Here is a 24,628-nt window from a genome sequence, read left to right as displayed (position 1 = left end):
CTGAAAGTTTTAATGGTTGTTTAAAATTATTAGAAAATGACTTGTTCTCAGAAAAAGCTCCTTATGGTTTCTATTTTTTATTCCAACAGTCATGAATGCCGAGTCTGTCACTTTCTGACTCTGACAAAGTATTGTTCGAAACTGCAACACGTTAATATTGCTAAGATCTTTTTCCATTTGTTTTGGCAAGATTATGTTAGCTAGTAGATAGGTAATAAAGCCTAACCATAGGGCAGAGTTCAGACGAGCATACAGTGCATATGCGATCAGAGAGCTGTGTGCAAAACGAATAACCTGTGGAACAATGTCAGTGAATGGGCTAGTTCAAACGAGTATTTTTCTACACGGACCGAGTTGTCCATGTGAAAAAAAATATACTATGTATTAGTCTTTTCAGTGTTTTTGAATGAGGCTCACTTTGAATGAGCGTAATATAAAACAGATGCCCTATTGACACCATCCATGCTGTATCCATTAATAATTGATCATTTTCAAAGATTATATAGGAAATTGAAGTGGATGCCATATGTATGTCAAAAACAGACTAAAGGTGGGACTCCCGGCCACATTCTGACTAGACTGTTTCCGGCCTTGCTAATACACTTTCATTGAGCGAGGCCGTGCCCAATTAGTTGGTGCGTGACTGCACGTATGCAAATCACACGTATATGTTTTATCGCATAGCGCTCAACTGTGTTATACGGTAGTGTGAATCCGGCCTCATTATCCTTCTCAGCATTCATTTTCAGTCACAGAGCGGCATCGGCATTGGTTCAGTCTTTGCAGGTTAGTAACACTATTAACCTACAGATTATCCCCATATCTGCATTTTAATAGCGTTTTTTTTTTTTGGTGACTGATTCCCTTTAGGGCTGTGTTCCTTCTGTGCTGCACTCATAATATGTGCGGAAATAGAGGAATGGCATAATGACAAATCTCGGGGAAGGATGCTACAAAATTGTTATTTCATAGAAAATACAAGTATTAACTAAAACAGAAAACAGACATAGTAAGAGAGCTGTATGTAAAAGCACTGCAAGTTTAATAACTCAAAAGTAGGATTTACATTAGCCCCTGTTCCCTACCATCTCCCTCCCCTCTGCACTATCCCTCTTTTTCCTCACCGTCATTCTTTCCTCATTCACACCTCCACATTCTTTATACATATATTCCCTGTGTTATAACTATGCACCCCAAAAAAATCTCCATGAATATTAATCACATGTTCTCTCAGTGTTATAAGTAGGCCAAGGGACATCTACACTAGAGTTCGCATGTAAGGAATGTACAAAACAGCTCAGAACTTGTCAAGCAGAATCTTTACTAAGAAGTACAATAGCTAATACGAGCCCCTTGGCATAAAACAAAATCATGTCTGCATCATTTCGTCATTACAGACCGACCAGAAGTTTCCTAGTTTTACAGACTGTCTATGAATTTACAGATTCCTGGCAAACATTCCAATCTCTGTTTCGTAAACAAGTGCGGGTGCAGTAAGATTTTGAAGTTATGACTTGTCGGTGTGAATCCCCAGTCTAAAGGTTCATGCAGACGAGTGTGTGCTATCTGACTTTTAATCTGATCCATGTTAATGATGAATGATTTTTTCTCTCTGTCCAAGTGTCCATAAGAAAAATAAATTTGCATGGACAACATTCAAGTCTGTGGGTGCAAGAAAAAAATTAGATACCACACGGACCATCAGAGGGGCATCCGATTCTTACGGAGAGATTTATATTATAAACCTAGGAAATATATGTGATCATGTACATGTTTTAATGCAGTTGTATGAAAACGGATCTCACGCAGACGTCACGTGTACGTTAAAAAGGGAAACATCTTAAGAGTTTTCTGGATGAATTTTATGGATAATTTTTCTGCAGGCACCCTATAAAAACATTTTCAACATATTGTTTAATATCATAGAGGTCATTAAAGTCACAGATACACAGGGTCAGACGTAACGTTGCTGCACTATGTGTTCCTGCACAGTGGCCCAGTAGCTTAAATGGCCACTGTTATTGTTAAAAAGCAGTTTCCTACTATGAATTAGATTGCACATAAGAGCTTTGGCTAATAAAGTTTGTAGCGCACAACTACTGGTGGATTGATAGCGATAATTAAGTGAAATGAGCTATGGGCTCAAAATGAGCTAGAAGAAGGGACTGGAGTGTTTGCATTTGTTCCTGAATATACAGTACATTGCTAGTGACATGTCATATTTCTCTGGATAGGACAAAAACAGTCCAGAGCTGGCATTAGGGGAAGGCAGACCAGGCAGCCACCTAGGGCCCCTTAGTAAGAAGGGGCCGGCGCTGTGCCATCCTCCCCACAGCATCACCCATTCAACTTATCAGCTGCTGCTACAATTGAAAGCAATGATGGAGGAGAGAGCGTCAAATGATGCTCCCTCTCCCAGCACTCCCCCTGTGCCTCTGACTCAGCGTATGCCAGCAGTGGAGCTGATCAGACACTGATATGCTCTGCAGAAGCCAGAGCAGGCGGGGGACAAGGAGATGTAAGTATTGTTTGTGTGTGTGTCTGCTGCACAATACTGTGGGTGGGGGTACTGCACTATACTGTCTGTATGTGTGTGTTGTGTGTGTCTGCTGCACTATAGCACTATATTGTGTGTGGAGGAGCTGCATTAGACTGTGTGTGGGAGCTGCACTATACTGTGTGTGGGGGCTGCATTATACTGTGTGTGTGGGGGGGCTGCATTATATTGTGTGGGGGTGCTGCACTATACTGTGTGTTTGTAGGGGGCACTGAATTATACTGTTTGTGGGGGCTGCACCATACTCTGATGGGGCTGTATTATACTCTGAGGGGGCTGCATTATACTGTGTCTGTGGCTGCATTGTACACTGAGGGGGCTGCATTATACTGTGTGTGGGGGGTGCATTATACTCTGAGGGGGCTGCATTGTATTCTGAGGGGCTACTTTATATTCTGAGGGGCTGCATTATGCTCCAGGAGGGGACTGCATTATACTCTGAGGGGGCTGCCGTACACTCTGAAGAGGCTGCATTATATTCTGAGGGGCTACATTATACTCTGAGGGGGCTGCATTATACTGTGCATGGGGGCTGCATTATACTCTGAGGGGGCTGCATTATACTCTGAGGGGGCTGCATTATACTCTGAGGGACCTGCATTATACTCTGAGGGACCTGCATTATACTCCATGGGGGGGCTGCATTATACCCTGAGGGGGCTGCATTATACCCTGAAGTGGCTGCATTATACTCTGAGGGGGCTGCATTATACTCTGAGGGGGCTGCATTTTACTCTGAGAGTGGCTGCATTATGCTCTATGAGGGGACTACATTATACTCTATGAGGGGGCTACAGTATACTCTGAGGGGCTGCATTATACTCTGAGGGGGTTGTATTATACTCTGAGAGGGCTGCATTATACTCTGAGGGGGCTGCATTATACTCTGAGGGGGCTGCATTATACTCTGAGGGGGCTGCATTATACTCTGAGGAGGCTGCATTTTACTCTGAGAGTGGCTGCATTATGCTCTATGAGGGGACTACATTATACTCTATGAGGGGGCTACAGGGTACTCTATGAGGCGGCTGCATTATACTCTGAGAGGGCTGCATTATACTCTGAGGGAGCTGCATTATGCTCTATGAGGTAGGCTGTATTATAGTATGAGTGGGGCAGCAGTACACTCTATCAATGACCATGAGGAGTGCATTCTAGTATATGGGACCTGAATTAAACTGTATCGAGGACTATCTGTACCAATCATTCTTCCTCAGCCAGAGTAAGGGTAGGTGCACGCAGCCAATAAATGATGCATACTTGTGCAGCATCCAGATGTTACAGCGCAGTGGATGGGATTATAAAAAATCCCATATCCGCTATCCATGCACAGACGCCCTCAGCTCAATCACGGAGATGGACATGTGGCATGTCTCTCCAGACCGCGGCATGTCTATTTATCTTGCGGAAATGTGAGCCTCCGCAAGATAAATTTTACTTATGCAATGTATTGGACGCAGTGAATCCACTCAGTACAGTAATCACATGTGGATTCACCTGCATTCAATAGACAGCAGTTCTTTGGATGCAGTGGACATATGCTGCGTCAAAAGCGCTGCCAATTACTGAACGCGTGCACATACCCTAAAGAGGCCAGACAAACAACAGTTTTTCGTTTTTAATAAATTTGCAAAAATTACTACATTTCTGTTTTTTTCAGTCAAGATGGGGTGCAGAGCGTAAATAGTGAAACCCCAGAAGCTGATGCCTTAGACCAGTTATCCTATGAGTAAGACCAGTGTCACACTTGCGAGTGCAATTCGAGAAACTCACACGAGTCTCTCGCATCAATTCCCGACACTGCCGCCGGCACTCGAGACCGGAGTGTGCGGCTCCATGTATTTCTATGCAGCTGAACGCTCCGGTCCAAACCACCAGTGGCAGTGCCAGGAATTGATGCGAGAAACTCATGCGAGTTTCTCGCATTGCACTCACAAGTGTGACACCGGCCTAAGGGTGGTTTTCACACCATAAGCGCATCAGATTCTGGGATTTCATTTTTAATGTTTTAACCAGTTCTCTTTCAATAAAGATATATTTTTATTATAATATGGATGGTTGTGCCGATGATCTTCCTTTGTTCTTCACTTACAAATTAGCTTGCGTTCCATGAACCTTCTGTGACGCCAGCGGTTTATAAGGATGCAACAGATGTTCACAACAACTAAGTGGTGCATTCCACTTACCTGGTATGATGTGTTCTGGTGCTTCTGAAGTGACATGGATTGCCCGGCATGCGTGTATTGAAATAAATGGGGTCATTAGTAAGGTATAGCCAGGAAGCTCCATATAACGATGATACACGGCGGAGACCTCATGTACTCAGCTGCAGGAGATAGAGGACTATATAATACTCCCCTGATGAATCCAGATAAGGAGGAAAGGTATTAGGAATAGTCCACGGTCTCTCATTTATAATCAGGATGACAAATTGACAGATGGGCAGTTGAATTGTGCCCTATCTACAATTTACTTCAGAAGACCTATCTGAGGCACTTGTAAATACTGTAAGGAATTGGGTGAGACTTTTCCTATATTGATTGTTTACATAAAATGTAGACTACCGTGACCCAAACCCCCTGACTCCCATGAAGCGACGCCACACTATTTGTCATAACACAACTTCTTTATTGAGGAGAGATGTAACAAGGACTCTCATCTTTTAATGTGGCAAAAATTTTATGGTCGCAGCTCAAACCAGGCAATAATTTGCCTACCAACGGGGTGTAGGGAGATTATGTGCCTTCCGGCCTTCCGTTGCAGGTTTCATCACCACCAAAATCTCCACCCATTCTGCAGCTGCAACTTCATAACACACAATAAACAGGGAGGGAGGGCGGGGAACAGGTCCGGGTCACAGCAGAGAGGCCGGAAGGACTGAGCAGGGGTGGATATAAAGCATTGGGGTGGGGTCAACCCCAGAAAGGAAGCCACCTTCACTCCTGCATCACTTCATGGGAGACCTCTTATTAGCATGGAAGGAGGGCCCAGCAGTCAGAAATATTCTGGCTGCAGTGTCCCTCACAACCGCATTTGATTGTTACATGGACTGATTTGGGGCACGTTTTGAATTGTAAGCCCATATCTGGTAGGGGATAAAATATTCACTAATATTCTGGAGTTGTGCGTTACTCCAATCTGTCTTGTGATATTTGTGTGTCTTTGTAATTTTCTGTATTATCATTGGAACAATTCTAATGCTAAATTTTAGTCCACAATTTTTGCTATATCTTGAATATCGACATTTTTGGGGTCATTTTTTTCTTTGATTTTCTTAACCAATGAACCACTGTTGCGGCTTCTACTGTAATCTGCCTCAGATTTTCCCCATCTGTAAATCCAGATAGAGACTCTGCAGTAAGTCTGCAATGTGTGAACAAGTCCTAATGTTAATGCTGAGCCTCATGTCATATTTACCTATATCATTTATGAGTCACAGGTCTGCTCTATAACCCTGTTTCTGTGTTTTAGATTGCAAGGGGGTAATCTAGCTCAGGGAGAAGAGGTGGTGCCAAAGGAGGGTTCCGCTCCTGTAAAAGCTGCAGCAAATGCAAATGGTGAGTATGGATCTTCAGCCGTAGCTTAAGCAGAATTACAGCCTTAGACAGCAATTGTAAGTTAAAATGTTGGTTCATTATCTACCTTGATCACTGGACTCCCATCGTCCCCCTACAATGCGATTTTATGATCTTATGGCGGGGTCCATGGGAGAACATTTTTACCATATACTATGGTATTGAAGTATATAGAAGACGTGATCAAATGATCTGAGTTCTCATAATGGGACTTAAAAAGGAAGTAAAAAAGTTTTAAAAACCTAGAAAAAAGAAAAGAACGTTAATCATCCACTCATCCCCCTTTATTAATAAAAGCATATTTAGCATTGCCACATCCATACACATCTGATTTGTGAAAATATAAAATTAATCAACCAGTGTGGTAAGTTCTGTAAAGAGAGAAAAAAATTAAAACTGTTTGCTTGGGTGCTACATGTTCCTAAAAAAATGCAATAAACCGCGATCAAAACTTGTACACCAAATTCGTATCAATAATAACGTACACTTGCCACACACAATGTAAGCCCTAACACGGATTGCTGAAAAAAATAAAAATATTGCATGTCTTAGAAAATCTCCAATTTTTTTCATCACATATATAAAAAAGAACAGTATCAGGTTTGGTATTGACGTAATTGTACTGACCTTTTACATCATGTTGCCAGGTCATTTTACTGCCATAAGAGCAAAAAAAAAAACAATGAAGAAATCATGTTTTTTTTTCATCAGTTTACTGCACTTGGAATTACGCTATTATAAAAATCCACAGAAATTACAAGTGTACTTATTTACTGAAATGAAAAAAAGCCACCTCACCCAAGCAATCCTCGTGAGGCAAGTGCACGGAACTCCGTCCTGATGATACGTGATTAAGCAAAAGGAAAAGCAAGATTAGTTCAAGCTCCTTAAAAATTCTAAGTTTATTTAGTCCATATATAATTATAGATGAGTCACCGATCTTTATCAAAGCCTATAGTCAATACCTGCAATGCTTAAATAAGGTGCAGGACCAATAAATCAAAATAAATCACATGACATCCATATGAAAGATACTAATATTTGCGCATAAGCAGAATGACATGTGTATATAGTAGATAAAAGCAAAAATGTTAAAAAATGTAAAAAAAAGAGGAATAAGGGAAAAACTAAAATCCTGAAATTTATTTTCGTTATGTTTAAGTGTCACAGTGGAACTGTGGGATAGCAAGGGACAACTGGCTCCTAATCTGTTCCTCAGGCTAGGCAACTCTAGGATATCACTGTCTCCAGGATTACTCCTGATAGTGGGGATGCCTGGGTCTTTTTCATCATTATGCTCCTAAATAATGCTAATCTGTTTCTTCTTCCCCCTCCCCTCACTTCCTGGGGGGGGGGGGAGTTGGGGGGATTGTAGGGCAGAAATGTATGGGAAAACACAAACAAGATAGACAGGGGGAAAACAGAAGCACAGACACAGCACTCTCACAGGAATACACAATAAAGAACAAAAAGTGTAAAGCCAGTGAGGCAAAACAGCAACACAAAAACACCAAAAGGAGAGGAAAGGCTACACCAAAAATCGCTTGCAACAAACTTAGAAACAGCAACCGGTAAGCTTGGATATGTCAAGCCAGAATATATAGGCGGATAGAAGATATGACTGGTTCTCCCAAAGCATGTGACTTAGGGTATGTGCACACGTTGCAGATTTCCTGCAGAACTGCAGCTTTTTTTCCGCGCAGAAACGCTGCAGATCTGCAAGTAATTTACAGGACAATGTAAATCAATGGCAAAAAAAATGCTGTGCTTATGGTGCGGAAAAATCTGCACAGAAAACGCAGCAGATTCAAAAGAGGACAATTCTTTGTGAAGATCAGCTGCGCTTCTGCACTCATTCCATAATAGAAATCTGCAGGGGTTAAAAAAGGAAGAAATCTGCACAAAAATCTGAAACGTGTGCACAGACCAAAAAAAGGCGCAGATTCTGACCTGCGTTTTCTGCCAAGAAATACAGAATCTGCACAGAAAATTCCACAGTCAAATCTGCAACGTGTACACATAGCCTAAAGGAGATTAACAACCTGGCTCAGCAGAGATGTAACTGTTGCTAACCTATCTAGGAGCTACAAGTCTTAGGCCGGGATCACACATGCGAAAAAATACGTCAGAGTCTTGCATGGTAATCCCCGACCCTGCTGCCTGCACTCAGGAAACGGAACGTGCGGCCGCATAGCTATACATGGAGCCGCACGCTCCACTCCTGAGTGTCGGGTGCACGGCCGGGGATTACCATGCGAGACTCGGACGTATTTCTCGCATGTGTGACACCGGCCTTATAGTCGACTCCCGAGTCTCACTGCGCTGATTACAAGGAAGAGTGCAAAAATCTGTGGTTACCATACACCCTGACACTGCCACGATAGTCGGTGATATTTGCAAAAACCTCTTTGTGACATTAAGACCATTAATAGTGCCCAGTTTTATATATCCAGAAAGCCTCACGGGAAAGGAGACGTTTCCTCAAATTTCTCTCCGCTTAAAGGTTTGTCTACCTGTTCTAGCCCACATATTTGTAAGGATGTAATACTCTGTTGGTGAAGTGTAATGAAATGTTTGAAAGCTGGTGAAATATTGCGGTTAGAATTGGTAATATTAGAAATAACATGTAAATGTTCAGAAATCCGCGTTTTGAGTGTGCAGGATGTACAACCAACATAAGCGTTGTTGCAGAGAGCGCAATTCATTTTATAAATTACATTTGCATTACAATTAATAAACTGTTAATATTATAGCTTTGAGTATTATTATGATTAGGAAAGACGTTTGTGTTACTAGCTTGCTTACACATACTACAATTAGTACTGCCGCACTTGAAAAAACCTTTGCAATATAATCATGTTTCTCTAGAATTTCTTGATACAAAAATACTGGGGCACAATATGTTACATAGTGTGGGTGCCCTTCTAGAGACTATATTACAACCAGATTAACCCAGCATTTCATATACAGTGGGGCAAAAAAGTATTTAGTCAGTCAGCAATAGTGCAAGTTCCACCACTTAAAAAGATGAGAGGCGTCTGTAATTTACATCATAGGTAGACCTCAACTATGGGAGACAAACTGAGATAAAAAAATCCAGAAAATCACATTGTCTGTTTTTTTAACAATTTATTTGCATATTATGGTGGAAAATAACTATTTGGTCAGAAACAAACAATCAAGATTTCTGGCTCTCACAGACCTGTAACTTCTTCTTTAAGAGTCTCCTCTTTCCTCCACTCATTACCTGTAGTAATGGCACCTGTTTAAACTTGTTATCAGTATAAAAAGACACCTGTGCACACCCTCAAACAGTCTGACTCCAAACTCCACTATGGTGAAGACCAAAGAGCTGTCAAAGGACACCAGAAACAAAATTGTAGCCCTGCACCAGGCTGGGAAGACTGAATCTGCAATAGCCAACCAGCTTGGAGTGAAGAAATCAACAGTGGGAGCAATAATTAGAAAATGGAAGACATACAAGACCACTGATAATCTCCCTTGATCTGGGGCTCCACGCAAAATCCCACCCCGTGGGGTCAGAATGATCACAAGAACGGTGAGCAAAAATCCCAAAACCACGCGGGGGGACCTAGTGAATGAACTGCAGAGAGCTGGGACCAATGTAACAAGGCCTACCATAAGTAACACACTACGCCACCATGGACTCAGATCCTGCAGTGCCAGACGTGTCCCACTGCTTAAGCCAGTACATGTCCGGGCCCGTCTGAAGTTTGCTAGAGAGCATTTGGATAATCCAGAGGAGTTTTGGGAGAATGTCCTATGGTCTGATGAAACCAAACTGGAACTGTTTGGTAGAAACACAACTTGTTGTGTTTGGAGGAAAAAGAATACTGAGTTGCATCCATCAAACACCATACCTACTGTAAAGCATGGTGGTGGAAACATCATGCTTTGGGGCTGTTTCTCTGCAAAGGGGCCAGGACGACTGATCCGGGTACATGAAAGAATGAATGGGGCCATGTATCGTGAGATTTTGAGTGCAAACCTCCTTTCATCAGCAAGGGCATTGAAGATGAAACGTGGCTGGGTCTTTCAACATGACAATGATCCAAAGCACACCGCCAGGGCAACGAAGGAGTGGCTTCGTAAGAAGCATTTCAAGGTCCTGGAGTGGCCTAGCCAGTCTCCAGATCTCAACCCTATAGAAAACCTTTGGAGGAAGTTGAAAGTCCGTGTTGCCAAACGAAAAGCCAAAAACATCACTGCTCTAGAGGAGATCTGCATGGAGGAATGGGCCAACATACCAACAACAGTGTGTGGCAACCTTGTGAAGACTTACAGAAAACGTTTGACCTCTGTCATTGCCAACAAAGGATATATTACAAAGTATTGAGATGAAATTTTGTTTCTGACCAAATACTTATTTTCCACCATAATATGCAAATAAATTGTTAAAAAAACAGACAATGTGATTTTCTGGATTTTTTTTTCTCAGTTTGTCTCCCATAGTTGAGGTCTACCTATGATGTAAATTACAGACGCCTCTCATCTTTTTAAGTGGTGGAACTTGCACTATTGCTGACTCACTAAATACTTTTTTGCCCCACTGTATAGCCTAGATATGCGGCACTTCCATTAGAATATATAAACCAAAAATCACAAAAGGAAGCAAAAATTGCCGTGAAATCACGAACTTTATTTAAACAACAATATTTAAAAAGAGTTTTAAGTTTAAAATAAAAGGGACACTTAGTGCATACAAAAAACCACTTGTAGCAGGGATATATTTATAAACAAAAATATATATAGACCTTGAAATGCCAAGTTCTATAGAGCAGGGGTCCCCAACTCCAGTCCTCAAGGCCCACCAACATGTCATGTTTTCAGGATTTCCTTAGTCTTGCCCATGTAATAATTGCATCACCTGTGCAATGCAAAGGAAATCCTGAAAACATGACCTGTTGGTGGGCCTTGAGGACTGGAGTTGGGGACCCCTGCTATAGAGGATTCAAAATACATGGATATATACTGAGCTGTAGTACAACTTCAACAATTAATTTGTTAAATTAAATAGCATTCAAGGAAGAGAATTTTTTTTGCATGCTGTACTTTTATAATTAGTAGTATTAAATGTCACATCCAATAAATAAATAAATGTCACGCTCAATAAAGTTATATTCAAGAAGTTGTATCTCCATATAAATAAACTCAAATGCATCTAAGAGGTATTAATGGGTTAAGTCCCCTTTAAAAGTGGTGATCACATGAGCATGAGTAGGGACCTAATTGACAATGTGTGCATAAAACTGTATTGGAGCAAAAGCTTCCTAAAGCTACATTTGAATTATTACATAATGTGCAGAAAAAGGGCTAAGTCATTGGCATAAAAAGTGCAGACAAGGCAAATAGATTTAGGATATTACCTGCAGGTGGCTGGCAAAACCCCGACGCGCGTTTCGCTTATTGCTTTATCCAGGGGAGTGTATGTAAGTGTACTGACAGGTCAGTCTTATATACTCTGTATAATTCAGTGGTGGCAGCGGTTGGTTAGCAGAGCTTCCACTAGCTGCCCGGCGTGACGTCACCGCAGACCGGCGTCACATGATGTGAGAACACCTCAAAGGGGGAGGCGGAACAGGCACCAGGAAAGACACGTCTCCATGGCAACGCCAGGCTGGAAGCTGTCAGGAGCGCACACCGCCGGAGGTGAACTAAAAGATGGGAACATCCATTTTAATGTGCTGATAGTACGTAGGAATATTGGGCTTAAGTGTAAGTTTTTATGGTTCTGTAACAAGATGCTGTGCAGACACTATTAGAATAAATGACAAAAAAGGGGTGAAAGACTAAATAGGTGCTTACATGTATAGTAAAGTGATAATGTTCAAAATAGTATATGCATGGAAACCATTAACAAGATTACACAGTAATGGAATACATTATACATATAAAAAATATTTTTTGTTATTTAACAGTTGTATAATCATTATTTCGGACTATACACAGACGTTATTTTAGTATTAGTGCAATAAATTGGCTATACTAAGTTAACCAACTACATATAATTACAACCAGATTGCAATATTTTTTGCATGAGTAATGTTATACTATTACTATTATCATTTTAAATTTATCATGCCTCATACCTGGGATATGAACTTCCCCTTGTTCCCTCCTGTGCCATCCATTAGCTACTGTACATATAACTCTCACACCACTCATTTGTCTCCTTTGTTAGCCCTGGGTTCATCTAGTTCCGAATAGTACTACACAGGTAAATGGAGGGTGAGTCATCAGAGAGCGGGCGCTCCATTCCGTTATGGTTTTATGGTGCCATCTCCGCAGCAAGGTAGGGCAGAAATTAGGAAAAGAAGGAAAGCATCCTCTTAATCATCTGCTTATCAATGTGTTAGGTATAAGCAACTGCTGATGAACAGATCATATACTTATGTTTTTAACCCCTTAACCCTGAACAATTTTCCGTTTTTGCGTTTTCATTTTTGCTCCCCTTCTTTCCAGAGCTATAACTTTTTTTTATTTTTTGGTTAAAATGGCCATGTGAGGTTTTGTTTTTTGCGGGACAAATTATAGTTTTGAACAACACCATTGGTTTTAACATATCATGTACTGGAAAACAAGAAAAGCATTCAAAGTGCGGTGAAATTGCAAAAAAGTGCAGTTCCACAGTTGTTTTTGTTGTTTTTTTACCATGTTGACTAAATGCTAAAACTGACCTGCCATTATGACTGTCCAGGTCATTACGAGTTTACAGACACCAAAAATGTCTAGGTTCTTTTTTATTTAAGTGGTGAAGAAAAATCCAAACTTTGGTAAAAAAAAATTGTGCCATTTTCGGAGACCTGTAGCATCTCCATTTTTCGTGATTTGGGGCTGGTTGAGGGTTTATTTTATGCACGCCGAGCTGATGTTTTTATTGATATCATTTTGATATAGATACGATCTTTTGATCGCCCGTTATTGCATTTTATGGCATTTTGACTTTTCTTCTCGTTATGCCGTTTAGCGATCAGGAGAAATCTTTTTTTATATTGATAGATCAGGCAATTCTGAACTTGGCTCTGAATATGACTCTGAATATGTCGGTTTGATTTTTTTTTTATCTTGAATGGGGCGAAAGGGGGGTAATTTGAACTTTTATATATTTTTTAATATTTTTAAAAAACTTTTTTTACTTTTTGCATGCTTCAATAGTCTCCATGGAAGTCTAGAAGCTGCAGTACTCTGATCTCCACTGCTATATGCAGGCGATGATCAGAAAACCACTGGACGGTGCACATAACAATCCGGCTATGACAACCATAGAAGTCTGCTGGATACCTCTGGTTGTCATGCCAACCCATCGGTGACCCGCGGTCGCGTGACGGGGTCACCGATGGGCGGGATTTCTGGCCGCATTTAATAAGTTAATTGCTGCAGGTGGATCGCGATTTCACCCGCGGCTGTTAGAGGCACATGTCAGGTGTTCAAAACAGCTGACATGTGCTGGGAAATTATTACGCCCAACGTTGGAAAGGGGTTAATTGTATGTTCGCTTGTGGATTAGGATTCTTTTACGTTTTTAAAATATGGATTTATATTTTAAGGGATTTTTTGAAAGACAAAATCTCGATTGGTAGCACCAAGAAATTCTACTGATGTCTATTGTGAGGAATTTTTATCAATTGAAAATGTACATGCACAGAATGTTTGAACAGGTGCTTCTCACAAATTAACTTTTTGATGATATTCTAATTTTATTTTAGTTCTTCAATAGAAAAAGTGAATCTCATATACTATATAGAGTCATTACAAAAAGCGTGATTTATTTCAAGTGTTTATATCTGTTAATGTTGATGATTATGCTTACATCCAATGAAAACCCATTATCTCAGTGAATTAGAATACTTTATAAAACCAGCTTGAAAAATTATTTTAAAATCTGGAATGTTGGCCTACTAAAATGTATGTTCAGTAAATGCACTCAATACTTGGTCGGGGCTCCTTTTTCATCAATTAATCAATGTGGCGTGGCATGGAGGCGATGAGCCTGTGGCACTGCTGAAGTGTTATGGAAGCCCCTGGTTGCTTTGACAGCAGCCTTCAGCTCATCTGCATTGTTGGGTCTGGTGTCTCTCATCTTCCTCTTGACAATACACCATAGATTCTCAAAGGGGTTATAGTCAGGTGAGTTTGCTGGCCAATCAAGCACTATGATACTGTTGTTTGTAAACCAAATATTGGTACTTTTGGCAGTGTGGACAGATGCCAAGTCCTGCTTGAAAATGAATTTTCTATCTCCAAAAAGCCTGTAGGCAGAGGGAAGCATGACGTGCTCTAATATTTCCTGGTAGATGGCTGCGCTGACTTTGGTCTTGATAATACACAGTGGACCTACACCAGCAGATGACATGGCTCCCCAAACCATCACTGATTGTGGAAACTTCACACTAGACCTCAAGCAGCTTAGATTGTGGCCTCTCCACTCTTCCTACTGAAACAGACTAAGGGACCCTTTTAAATACTTAGGAAGCCTTTGTAGGCTTTTTGTTAATTATTCTAATTTTCTGAAATAATAACTTTTGGATTTTCATTGGCTGTAAGCCATAATCATCAACATTAACAGAAATAAACACTTGAAATAGATCACCCTGTTTGTAATGACTCTATATAATATGTGAGTTTCACTTTTTGTATTGAAGAATTGAAATAAATTAACTTTTTGATGATATTCTAATTTTGTGAGAAGCACCCGTATGTGTCAATGTGTGATGCAGTGTAAATAGGGCTACTCTTTCCTAGGGAGGTAATGAAAATGTGAACACGTGAGGGCTCCTTCAAGGGTAATCTTTATATGTTAGTTTAATTTTATTAGGGCTGACATTAGTTTTTGTCATAGCTTCCATCACTTCTAATATTACTCATGACATGCTTATATTGGTAGAAACTTTTTTGCCACTATTGTAAAGCACCACTCCAGCATTTTCATTGTTGGAGTGATGATGTAACATAGTAACATAGTAACATAGTTAGTAAGGCCGAAAAAAGACATTTGTCCATCCAGTTCAGCCTATATTCCATCATAATCCATCATAATAAATACCCAGATCTATGTCCTTCTACAGAACCTAATAATTGTATGATACAATATTGTTCTGCTCCAGGAAGACATCCAGGCCTCTCTTGAACCCCTCGACTGAGTTCGCCATCACCACCTCCTCAGGCAAGCAATTCCAGATTCTCACTGCCCTAACAGTAAAGAATCCTCTTCTATGTTGGTGGAAAAACCTTCTCTCCTCCAGACGCAAAGAATGCCCCCTTGTGCCCGTCACCTTCCTTGGTATAAACAGATCCTCAGCGAGATATTTGTATTGTCCCCTTATATACTTATACATGGTTATTAGATCGCCCCTCAGTCGTCTTTTTTCTAGACTAAATAATCCTAATTTCGCTAATCTATCTGGGTATTGTAGTTCTCCCATCCCCTTTATTAATTTTGTTGCCCTCCTTTGTACTCTCTCTAGTTCCATTATATCCTTCCTGAGCACCGGTGCCCAAAACTGGACACAGTACTCCATGTGCGGTCTAACTAGGGATTTGTACAGAGGCAGTATAATGCTCTCATCATGTGTATCCAGACCTCTTTTAATGCACCCCATGATCCTGTTTGCCTTGGCAGCTGCTGCCTGGCACTGGCTGCTCCAGGTAAGTTTATCATTAACTAGGATCCCCAAGTCCTTCTCCCTGTCAGATTTACCCAGTGGTTTCCCGTTCAGTGTGTAATGGTGACATTGATTCCTTCTTCCCATGTGTATAACCTTACATTTATCATTGTTAAACCTCATCTGCCACCTTTCAGACCAAGTTTCCAACTTATCCAGATCCATCTGTAGCAGAATACTATCTTCTCTTGTATTAACTGCTTTACATAGTTTTGTATCATCTGCAAATATCGATATTTTACTGTGTAAACCTTCTACCAGATCATTAATGAATATGTTGAAGAGAACAGGTCCCAATACTGACCCCTGCGGTACCCCACTGGTCACAGCGACCCAGTTAGAGACTATACCATTTATAACCACCCTCTGCTTTCTATCACTAAGCCAGTTACTAACCCATTTACACACATTTTCCCCCAGACCAAGCATTCTCATTTTGTGTACCAACCTCTTGTGCGGCACGGTATCAAACGCTTTGGAAAAATCGAGATATACCACGTCCAATGACTCACCGTGGTCCAGTCTATAGCTTACCTCTTCATAAAAACTGATTAGATTGGTTTGACAGGAGCGATTTCTCATAAACCCATGCTGATATGGAGTTAAACAGTTATTCTCATTGAGATAATCCAGAATAACATCCCTCAGAAACCCTTCAAATATTTTACCAACAATAGAGGTTAGACTTACTGGCCTATAATTTCCAGGTTCACTTTTAGAGCCCTTTTTGAATATTGGCACCACATTTGCTATGCGCCAGTCCTGCGGAACAGACCCTGTCGCTATAGAGTCACTAAAAATAAGAAATAATGGTTTATCTATTACATTACTTAGTTCTCTTAGTACTCGTGGGTGTATGCCATCCGGACCCGGAGATTTATCTATTTTAATCTTATTTAGCCGGTTTCGCACCTCTTCTTGGGTTAGATTGGTGACCCTTAATATAGGGTTTTCATTGTTTCTTGGGATTTCACCTAGCATTTCATTTTCCACCGTGAATACCGTGGAGAAGAAGGTGTTTAATATGTTAGCTTTTTCCTCGTCATCTACAACCATTCTTTCCTCACTATTTTTTAAGGGGCCTACATTTTCAGTTTTTATTCTTTTACTATTGATATAGTTGAAGAACAGTTTGGGATTAGTTTTACTCTCCTTAGCAATGTAACATAGTAACATAGTTAGTAAGGCCGAAAAAAGACATTTGTCCATCCAGTTCAGCCTATATTCCATCATAATAAATCCCCAGATCTACGTCCTTCTACAGAACCTAATAATTGTATGATACAATATTGTTCTGCTCCAGGAAGACATCCAGGCCTCTCTTGAACCCCTCGACTGAGTTCGCCATCACCACCTCCTCAGGCAAGCAATTCCAGATTCTCACTGCCCTAACAGTAAAGAATCCTCTTCTATGTTGGTGGAAAAACCTTCTCTCCTCCAGACGCAAAGAATGCCCCCTTGTGCCCGTCACCTTCCTTGGTATAAACAGATCCTCAGCGAGATATTTGTATTGTCCCCTTATATACTTATACATGGTTATTAGATCGCCCCTCAGTCGTCTTTTTTCTAGACTAAATAATCCTAATTTCGCTAATCTATCTGGGTATTGTAGTTCTCCCATCCCCTTTATTAATTTTGTTGCCCTCCTTTGTACTCTCTCTAGTTCCATTATATCCTTCCTGAGCACCGGTGCCCAAAACTGGACACAGTACTCCATGTGCGGTCTAACTAGGGATTTGTACAGAGGCAGTATAATGCTCTCATCATGTGTATCCAGACCTCTTTTAATGCACCCCATGATCCTGTTTGCCTTGGCAGCTGCTGCCTGGCACTGGCTGCTCCAGGTAAGTTTATCATTAACTAGGATCCCCAAGTCCTTCTCCCTGTCAGATTTACCCAGTGGTTTCCCGTTCAGTGTGTAATGGTGATATTGATTCCCTCTTCCCATGTGTATAACCTTACATTTATCATTGTTAAACCTCATCTGCCACCTTTCAGCCCAAGTTTCCAACTTATCCAGATCCATCTGTAGCAGAATACTATCTTCTCTTGTATTAACTGCTTTACATAGTTTTGTATCATCTGCAAATATCGATATTTTACTGTGTAAACCTTCTACCAGATCATTAATGAATATGTTGAAGAGAACAGGTCCCAATACTGAGCCCTGCGGTACCCCACTGGTCACAGCGACCCAGTTAGAGACTATACCATTTATAACCACCCTCTGCTTTCTATCACTAAGCCAGTTACTAACCCATTTACACACATTTTCCCCCAGACCAAGCATTCTCATTTTGTGTACCAACCTCTTGTGCGGCACGGTATCAAACGCTTTGGAAAAATCGAGATATACCACGTCCAATGACTCACCGTGGTCCAGTCTATAGCTTACCTCTTCATAAAAACTGATTAGATTGGTTTGACAGGAGCGATTTCTCATAAACCCATGCTGATATGGAGTTAAACAGTTATTCTCATTGAGATAATCCAGAATAACATCCCTCAGAAACCCTTCAAATATTTTACCAACAATAGAGGTTAGACTTACTGGCCTATAATTTCCAGGTTCACTTTTAGAGCCCTTTTTGAATATTGGCACCACATTTGCTATGCGCCAGTCCTGCGGAACAGACCCTGTCGCTATAGAGTCACTAAAAATAAGAAATAATGGTTTATCTATTACATTACTTAGTTCTCTTAGTACTCGTGGGTGTATGCCATCCGGACCTGGAGATTTATCTATTTTAATCTTATTTAGCCGGTTTCGCACCTCTTCTTGGGTTAGATTGGTGACTCTTAATATAGGGTTTTCATTGTTTCTTGGGATTTCACCTAGCATTTTATTTTCCACCGTGAATACCGTGGAGAAGAAGGTGTTTAATATGTTAGCTTTTTCCTCGTCATCTACAACCATTCTTTCCTCACTATTTTTTAAGGGGCCTACATTTTCAGTTTTTATTCTTTTACTATTGATATAGTTGAAGAACAGTTTGGGATTAGTTTTACTCTCCTTAGCAATGTGCTTCTTTGTTTCCTTTTTGGCAGCTTTAATTAGTTTTTTAGATAAAGTATTTTTCTCCCTATAGTTTTTTAGAGCTTCAGTGGTGCCATCCTGCTTTAGTAGTGCAAATGCTTTCTTTTTACTGTTAATTGCCTGCCTTACTTCTTTGTTTAGCCACATTGGGTTTTTCCTATTTCTAGTCCTTTTATTCCCACAAGGTATAAACCGCTTACACTGCCTATTTAGGATGTTCTTAAACATTTCCCATTTATTATCTGTATTCTCATTTCTGAGGATATTGTCCCAGTCTACCAGATTAAGGGCATCTCTAAGCTGTTCAAACTTTGCCTTCCTAAAGTTCAATGTTTTTGTGACTCCCTGACAAGTCCCCCTAGTGAAAGACAGGTGAAACTGCACAATATTGTGGTCGCTATTTCCTAAATGCCCAACCACCTGCAGATTTGTTATTCTGTCAGGTCTATTAGATAGTATTAGGTCTAAAAGTGCTGCTCCTCTGGTTGGATTCTGCACCAATTGTGAAAGATAATTTTTCTTGGTTATTAGCAGAAACCTGTTGCCTTTATGGGTTTCACAGGTTTCTGTTTCCCAGTTAATATCCGGGTAGTTAAAGTCCCCCATAACCAGGACCTCATTATGGGTTGCAGCTTCATCTATCTGCTTTAGAAGTAGACTTTCCATGGTTTCTGTTATATTTGGGGGTTTGTAACAGACCCCAATGAGAATTTTGTTACCATTTTTCCCTCCATGAATTTCAACCCATATGGACTCGACATCCTCATTCCCTTCGCTAATATCCTCCCTTAAAGTGGACTTTAGACAAGACTTTACATAGAGACAAACCCCTCCTCCTCTCCGATTTTTACGATCCTTTCTAAACAGACTGTAACCCTGTAAGTTAACTGCCCAGTCATAGCTTTCATCTAACCATGTCTCGGTTATTCCCACTATGTCAAAGTTACCTGTAGATATTTCTGCTTCTAGTTCTTCCATCTTGTTTGTCAGGCTTCTGGCGTTTGCGAGCATGCAGTTTAGAGGATTTTGTTTTGTTCCAATCTCCTCACTGTGGATTGTTTTAGAAATGTTCTTACCTCCCTTCTGAGTATGTTTTCCTGGGTCGTCTTTGTTCGAGTCTAATGTAATTCTCATCTTCAGCTCTTCCTGGCATCACTCCAGTCTCGCGGCGCCATCTTGTGACCGCAACTTCTAACTGCCCAGAAGTCAGAGGTAACAATCACAAACTCCCAATGTAAGTCTTTAGCAGCCTCATCCTCACCTTGTTCTGTATCTCACTCACTTACATTGAAAAGTGACCTCCAGATGGCCCAGCAAACACTGGAGCGATCTGGCAGGTCACAAGCTACTGAAGAGCAACCGTAGCAGCGCAGGTAAAAAATGAAGAAGGTGACTGACCAGTATGAGACTAGGGTCTGGAAGCTTGCATTAGTAGCACCACTTCAGTGCTGCAATAAACAAAAACGCTAGAGTGGAACTTTAACAACTCAATTTTTCCAGACAAGTAATTTACACTATTAGGAGACAGTTTTTGTCCTCATCGAGATGGCTGACACTTTTCAGGATCAATAGAATACATTTTGTTGTAACTAAACAGAAAGCAGAACCAGCACATCAAACAAGTCCTTACCCTTTATCAATGTCTTCAAATCCTCTCTTGACCATCACCTCCTGTGATAAGAATTTCAGCTGCCATCCGCACATGTTGAGGACACTCATCTTGGATTGCTATCGATGGCCCCCAGGGAGCTGATATCCTGCTCTGTGGTATATCGGCCTGGCACCGGTGGTCAGAACTTATGAGTAGATTTATATAACTGAAGTAGTTGAAGAAAAGCAAAGACAATCAGTATGGATGGCTTATTATCAATGCCTCTCTTGCAATACAAAACAATAGATTACATTTGTCTTCTTCATGACATGTTTTTGGAACTTGAAGATGAGCTTGTCAACCATATTTTTTTCATTCTTTGGAAAAGTGAATTTCCATTTTATCTGCAAGACCTTTGTTTTGACTAGATTTTCCACATTAATGGCAGCCATCTGATGTTTGTTTCGTATTTGGTGCCAAATATTATGGATTAGAAAGACAAGCTTAAATATGTAAAGTTCCCTTATTAGGGTAAAGGACTTTTCCAGACCTTCAACAGAAAATGTTGACAGTACAGATGAGTGGATTGTTTGAAATTCAATTTCGCCAGCTTCACCAAATTTTTCAAATTAATTCAATTTCTGGCAAATTTATTTGTGAATACTGAAAACCTCTAATCGCCCGGAAAATTAATCTACAGGGTGGGCCATTTATATGGATACATCTAAATAAATGGGAATTTGGGAGGGGGAAACTTTTCAAGATTGGTGGTGACCATGGCGACCATTTTGAAGTCAGCCATTCTGGATCCAACTTTATTTTTTTCAATGGGAAGAGGGTCATGTGACACATCTAACTTATTGAGAATATCACAAGAAAAACAATGGTGTGCTTGGTTTTAACGTAACTTTATTCTTTCATGAGTTATTTACAAGTTTATGACCACTTATAAAATGTGTTCAAAGTGCTGCCCATTGTATTGGATTGTCAATGCAACCTTCTTCTCCCACTCTTGACACACTGATAGCAACACCACAGAAGAAATGCTAGCACAGGGTTCCAGTATCTGCTGTTTCAGGTGCTGCACATCTCGTATCTTCACATGCTTCACATCTTCTATGCTGTGAAGATAGTTAACTTTATGGAACTTTCTCCCATCTCCCTACTGCATCTCTGGAGCTCAGATCTTGGGGTTCTACTTTGCCTCTCTCACCAAGGCTCTTCTCCCATGATTGCTCAGTTTGGCTGGACGGCTAGGTCTAGGAAGACTTCTGGTGGTCCATTTAAGGATTATGGAGGCCATTTTGCTCTTAGGAGCCTTGAGTACAGCAGAAATTCTGTTGTAACCTGGGCCAGATCTGTGCCTTGCCACAGTTCTGTCTCTGAGCTCCTTGGCCAGTTCCTTTGACCTCATGATTCTCATTTGGTCTGATATGCACTGTGAGCTGTGAGGTCTTATATAGACAGGTGTGTGCCTTTCCAAATCAAGTCCTGTCAGTTTAATTAAACACAGCTGGACTCCAAGGAGGATCACAAGGAAATGGACAGCATGTGACTTAAATATGAGTGTCTGAGCAAAGGGTCTGAATACTTATGACCATGTGATATTTCAGTTTTTCTTTTTTATTAAATTTGCTAATTTTCTGTTTTTTTTTCAGTCAAGATGGGTGCAGAGTGTACATTAATGTGGAAAAAATGAACTTTTTGGAACTTACCAAATGGCTGCAATGAAACAAAGAGTGAAAAAGTTAAAGGTGTCTGAATACTTTCCGTACCCACTGTATAAATACCGTATATATATCTCTTGCCCTTCTTATGATGCAGCAAGCACACTTTTTGTTACACACAAGCAGAAAATTAGCTGTTTTGATAAATATGCAAATGAGCCTTAAGTGCTCTGCATGTGTCAAAGTCCATCCCAAGCCTCTGCCTCCCTGGCTATATTCTCCGCCCATTCCTGTCTTCCTCTGCTTGACCGACAGCTCACTGGTTGTGTACTCAAGCCTATCAGCTGTCAGTCAATTAGAGGAAGATGAAGTTGGATGAAGAATAGAGACAGACTTAGAGAGTGCTTTCATATGCACAAAACACTTAAAATTAATTTAGATATTGTAAGGCAGTGAGGGAAGTTATATGCGAGGGACGGTAAGTATCTTCCAGGATGCGCATAGAAGCATATTAAGGCCGCTGGAGTGCATTGCAGTTACAGACATAGCTGTGGTTGCAATGCAGAACAAAAGTAAGTTTTGTCTTGGACAAGCTATTTGCCCAAGGCAAAATTAAGAAAACCCAGCATGGGCTTTTATTTTTGGAGTGAACTACAGGATGTTAGTGGGATAATTCACTTTCTCCAACTGGGTCTCACAAGTGGCCCATGGTCACAGATCTCATTCAAAAACCCTGCAGCAAAGGTTGGGTGTGTCAGTGTTGGTTTGCAAGCTGCAGAGCAGGTGGCTCTGCAATATCCGGCTTATGTGTGCAGTCAACACAGAGCCAAGGGAAGCTAATTCCTGGTGACCCCCTCAGCGTGACACGATGGTGCAGTCGTCCACGGCAACAGGTCTCAGATACGGACTGTTTTGACACCCTGGCTGTGATCTGGAGGATACCGTTTGCTTTTCATTTGTGTGTTTTTGGACATTAAAGACATTTTGCTTTGAAGTTTACTGGGTCACTGCCTCATTACCACATGAGGTGAACACTGCTGCATTACAATATGCATTAAAACAGAGATATGTCAGTCAAGAAGCCACAGATTACATAAGTAAAACATGTATTAGATATTTGAGAGAGAAATATGACCATATAAACAGTATGGGGACTTGAATCATTCTATCAGATTCCCTTTAGGAATAAATACGATGAAAAAACTTCACACAAAAGGGAACTGTTGGGCCTATATTAAATAGTAGCTTTATGTTTTAGTGTGAAAGACTATAACGCTGGTGGGTGTGGACCCACTGCACCATGGGCCAGGCTTACCCTGGAGGGGCGTAACTAAGTGACTACCAGATATTCAGTAGAGCTTATGATGGTGAGGATAGGCTGGGCTACTGGTCGTCACCATGTACCAATCCTGGGCAGTCCTTGAGTCAGCAGCAGCTGACCAGAGGGTCAGAGGCATTGGTACAAGGTACATAAGGATGAGACAGAAGCGTAGTCAGACAGTCCGGGGTCGGGGCAGGCAGCATGGGTTTACTATTCAAAGCCAGAGTCATGAATGGACACCTCAAGCAAAGCTGGAAAACAGGCTGGGACGCTAACAGGAGCCTTTGCTAGTTATTAATTATAGGGGGACATACATCATTTTTTGTGGGGGTGCCACTTTTTAATAACCAGTAAAGGCTAAGTATATCTATGAGCTAATATTAAAGGGAACCTGTCACCAGGTTTGGCCGATACGAGTTATGGCCACTGCCTTTCAGGGCTTATCTACAGCATTCCATAAAGCCCCCAATCCGACCTGCAAAAGAAGAAAAATATCTTTTATTATACTCACCTGGGGGCGTTTCGGTCCTATGGGTGTCGCTGATCTTGGTCCGGCGTCTCCCATCTTCCTCCTTAAAAAAAAAATGTGAACATATACTCTATCTCTGATGGAATAAAAAATAGCTAAAGCAGAATTTTCAGTTGATTATATACAATTTTATTTGTGCTTGTTCACATGTGCTTATTTTACCATGATCAGTCCCAAATGTTAAAATATTCAGCATTAGCTGTCTTGTTTTAATTTTAGATTGCTAGTCAAGGATTAGATGCAGCATGTCTATGTAGTGAATATTCCTCAATGTGACTAAACATAGACCTACGTGTGAAAAGTGCTTTTTTAGACTTTTGCTTGATGTAGCTATATAATATCTTATTTAAGTATTAACACCTCGAGAGCAAACATTTAGAAGTTTCTACTGTGTAAATTTTTGCTTTCATGTTTTTTTAACTTTTTATATTACATTTTAAACATTGACATATATTTAAATGCTTTTAAAAATATTAATGAAGATGACAAGTTGAACAGAGTAGACAATTTATCTCACCTACAGAACCTTTGTGCCTTCGTCCTACAACCTGCAAAATAATGAGGGTACATTTCTAAATAAAATAATGAAATGCAGCAAATTATCTAATTTGTTATATATAATACTGAAATAAAATACTGCAGTAAAAATTCTGTAACTGTCAGATTGG

The 24,628-nt window shown here is 40.6% G+C and overlaps 1 protein-coding gene across 2 annotated transcripts in view; it reads left to right on the top strand.

Moving 5' to 3' along the window:
• The window catches only part of C6H8orf34 (chromosome 6 C8orf34 homolog), a 422,831-nt gene that overhangs the window by 278,431 nt on the left and 119,772 nt on the right, over nucleotides 1–24,628 (top strand). For both annotated transcript variants that reach the window (XM_069731465.1, XM_069731463.1), the window contains exon 9: nucleotides 6,029–6,114. In XM_069731465.1, the coding sequence (XP_069587566.1) occupies nucleotides 6,029–6,114 (86 nt within the window). The remainder of the gene's footprint in view (nucleotides 1–6,028; nucleotides 6,115–24,628) is intronic.

Source organism: Ranitomeya imitator, chromosome 6 (genome assembly GCF_032444005.1).
Source record: "Ranitomeya imitator isolate aRanImi1 chromosome 6, aRanImi1.pri, whole genome shotgun sequence".
Lineage (NCBI taxonomy): Eukaryota > Metazoa > Chordata > Amphibia > Anura > Dendrobatidae > Ranitomeya > Ranitomeya imitator.
The sequence above is the reverse complement of the archived record's forward strand: the minus strand, read 5'-3'. Positions and strand labels throughout refer to the sequence as shown.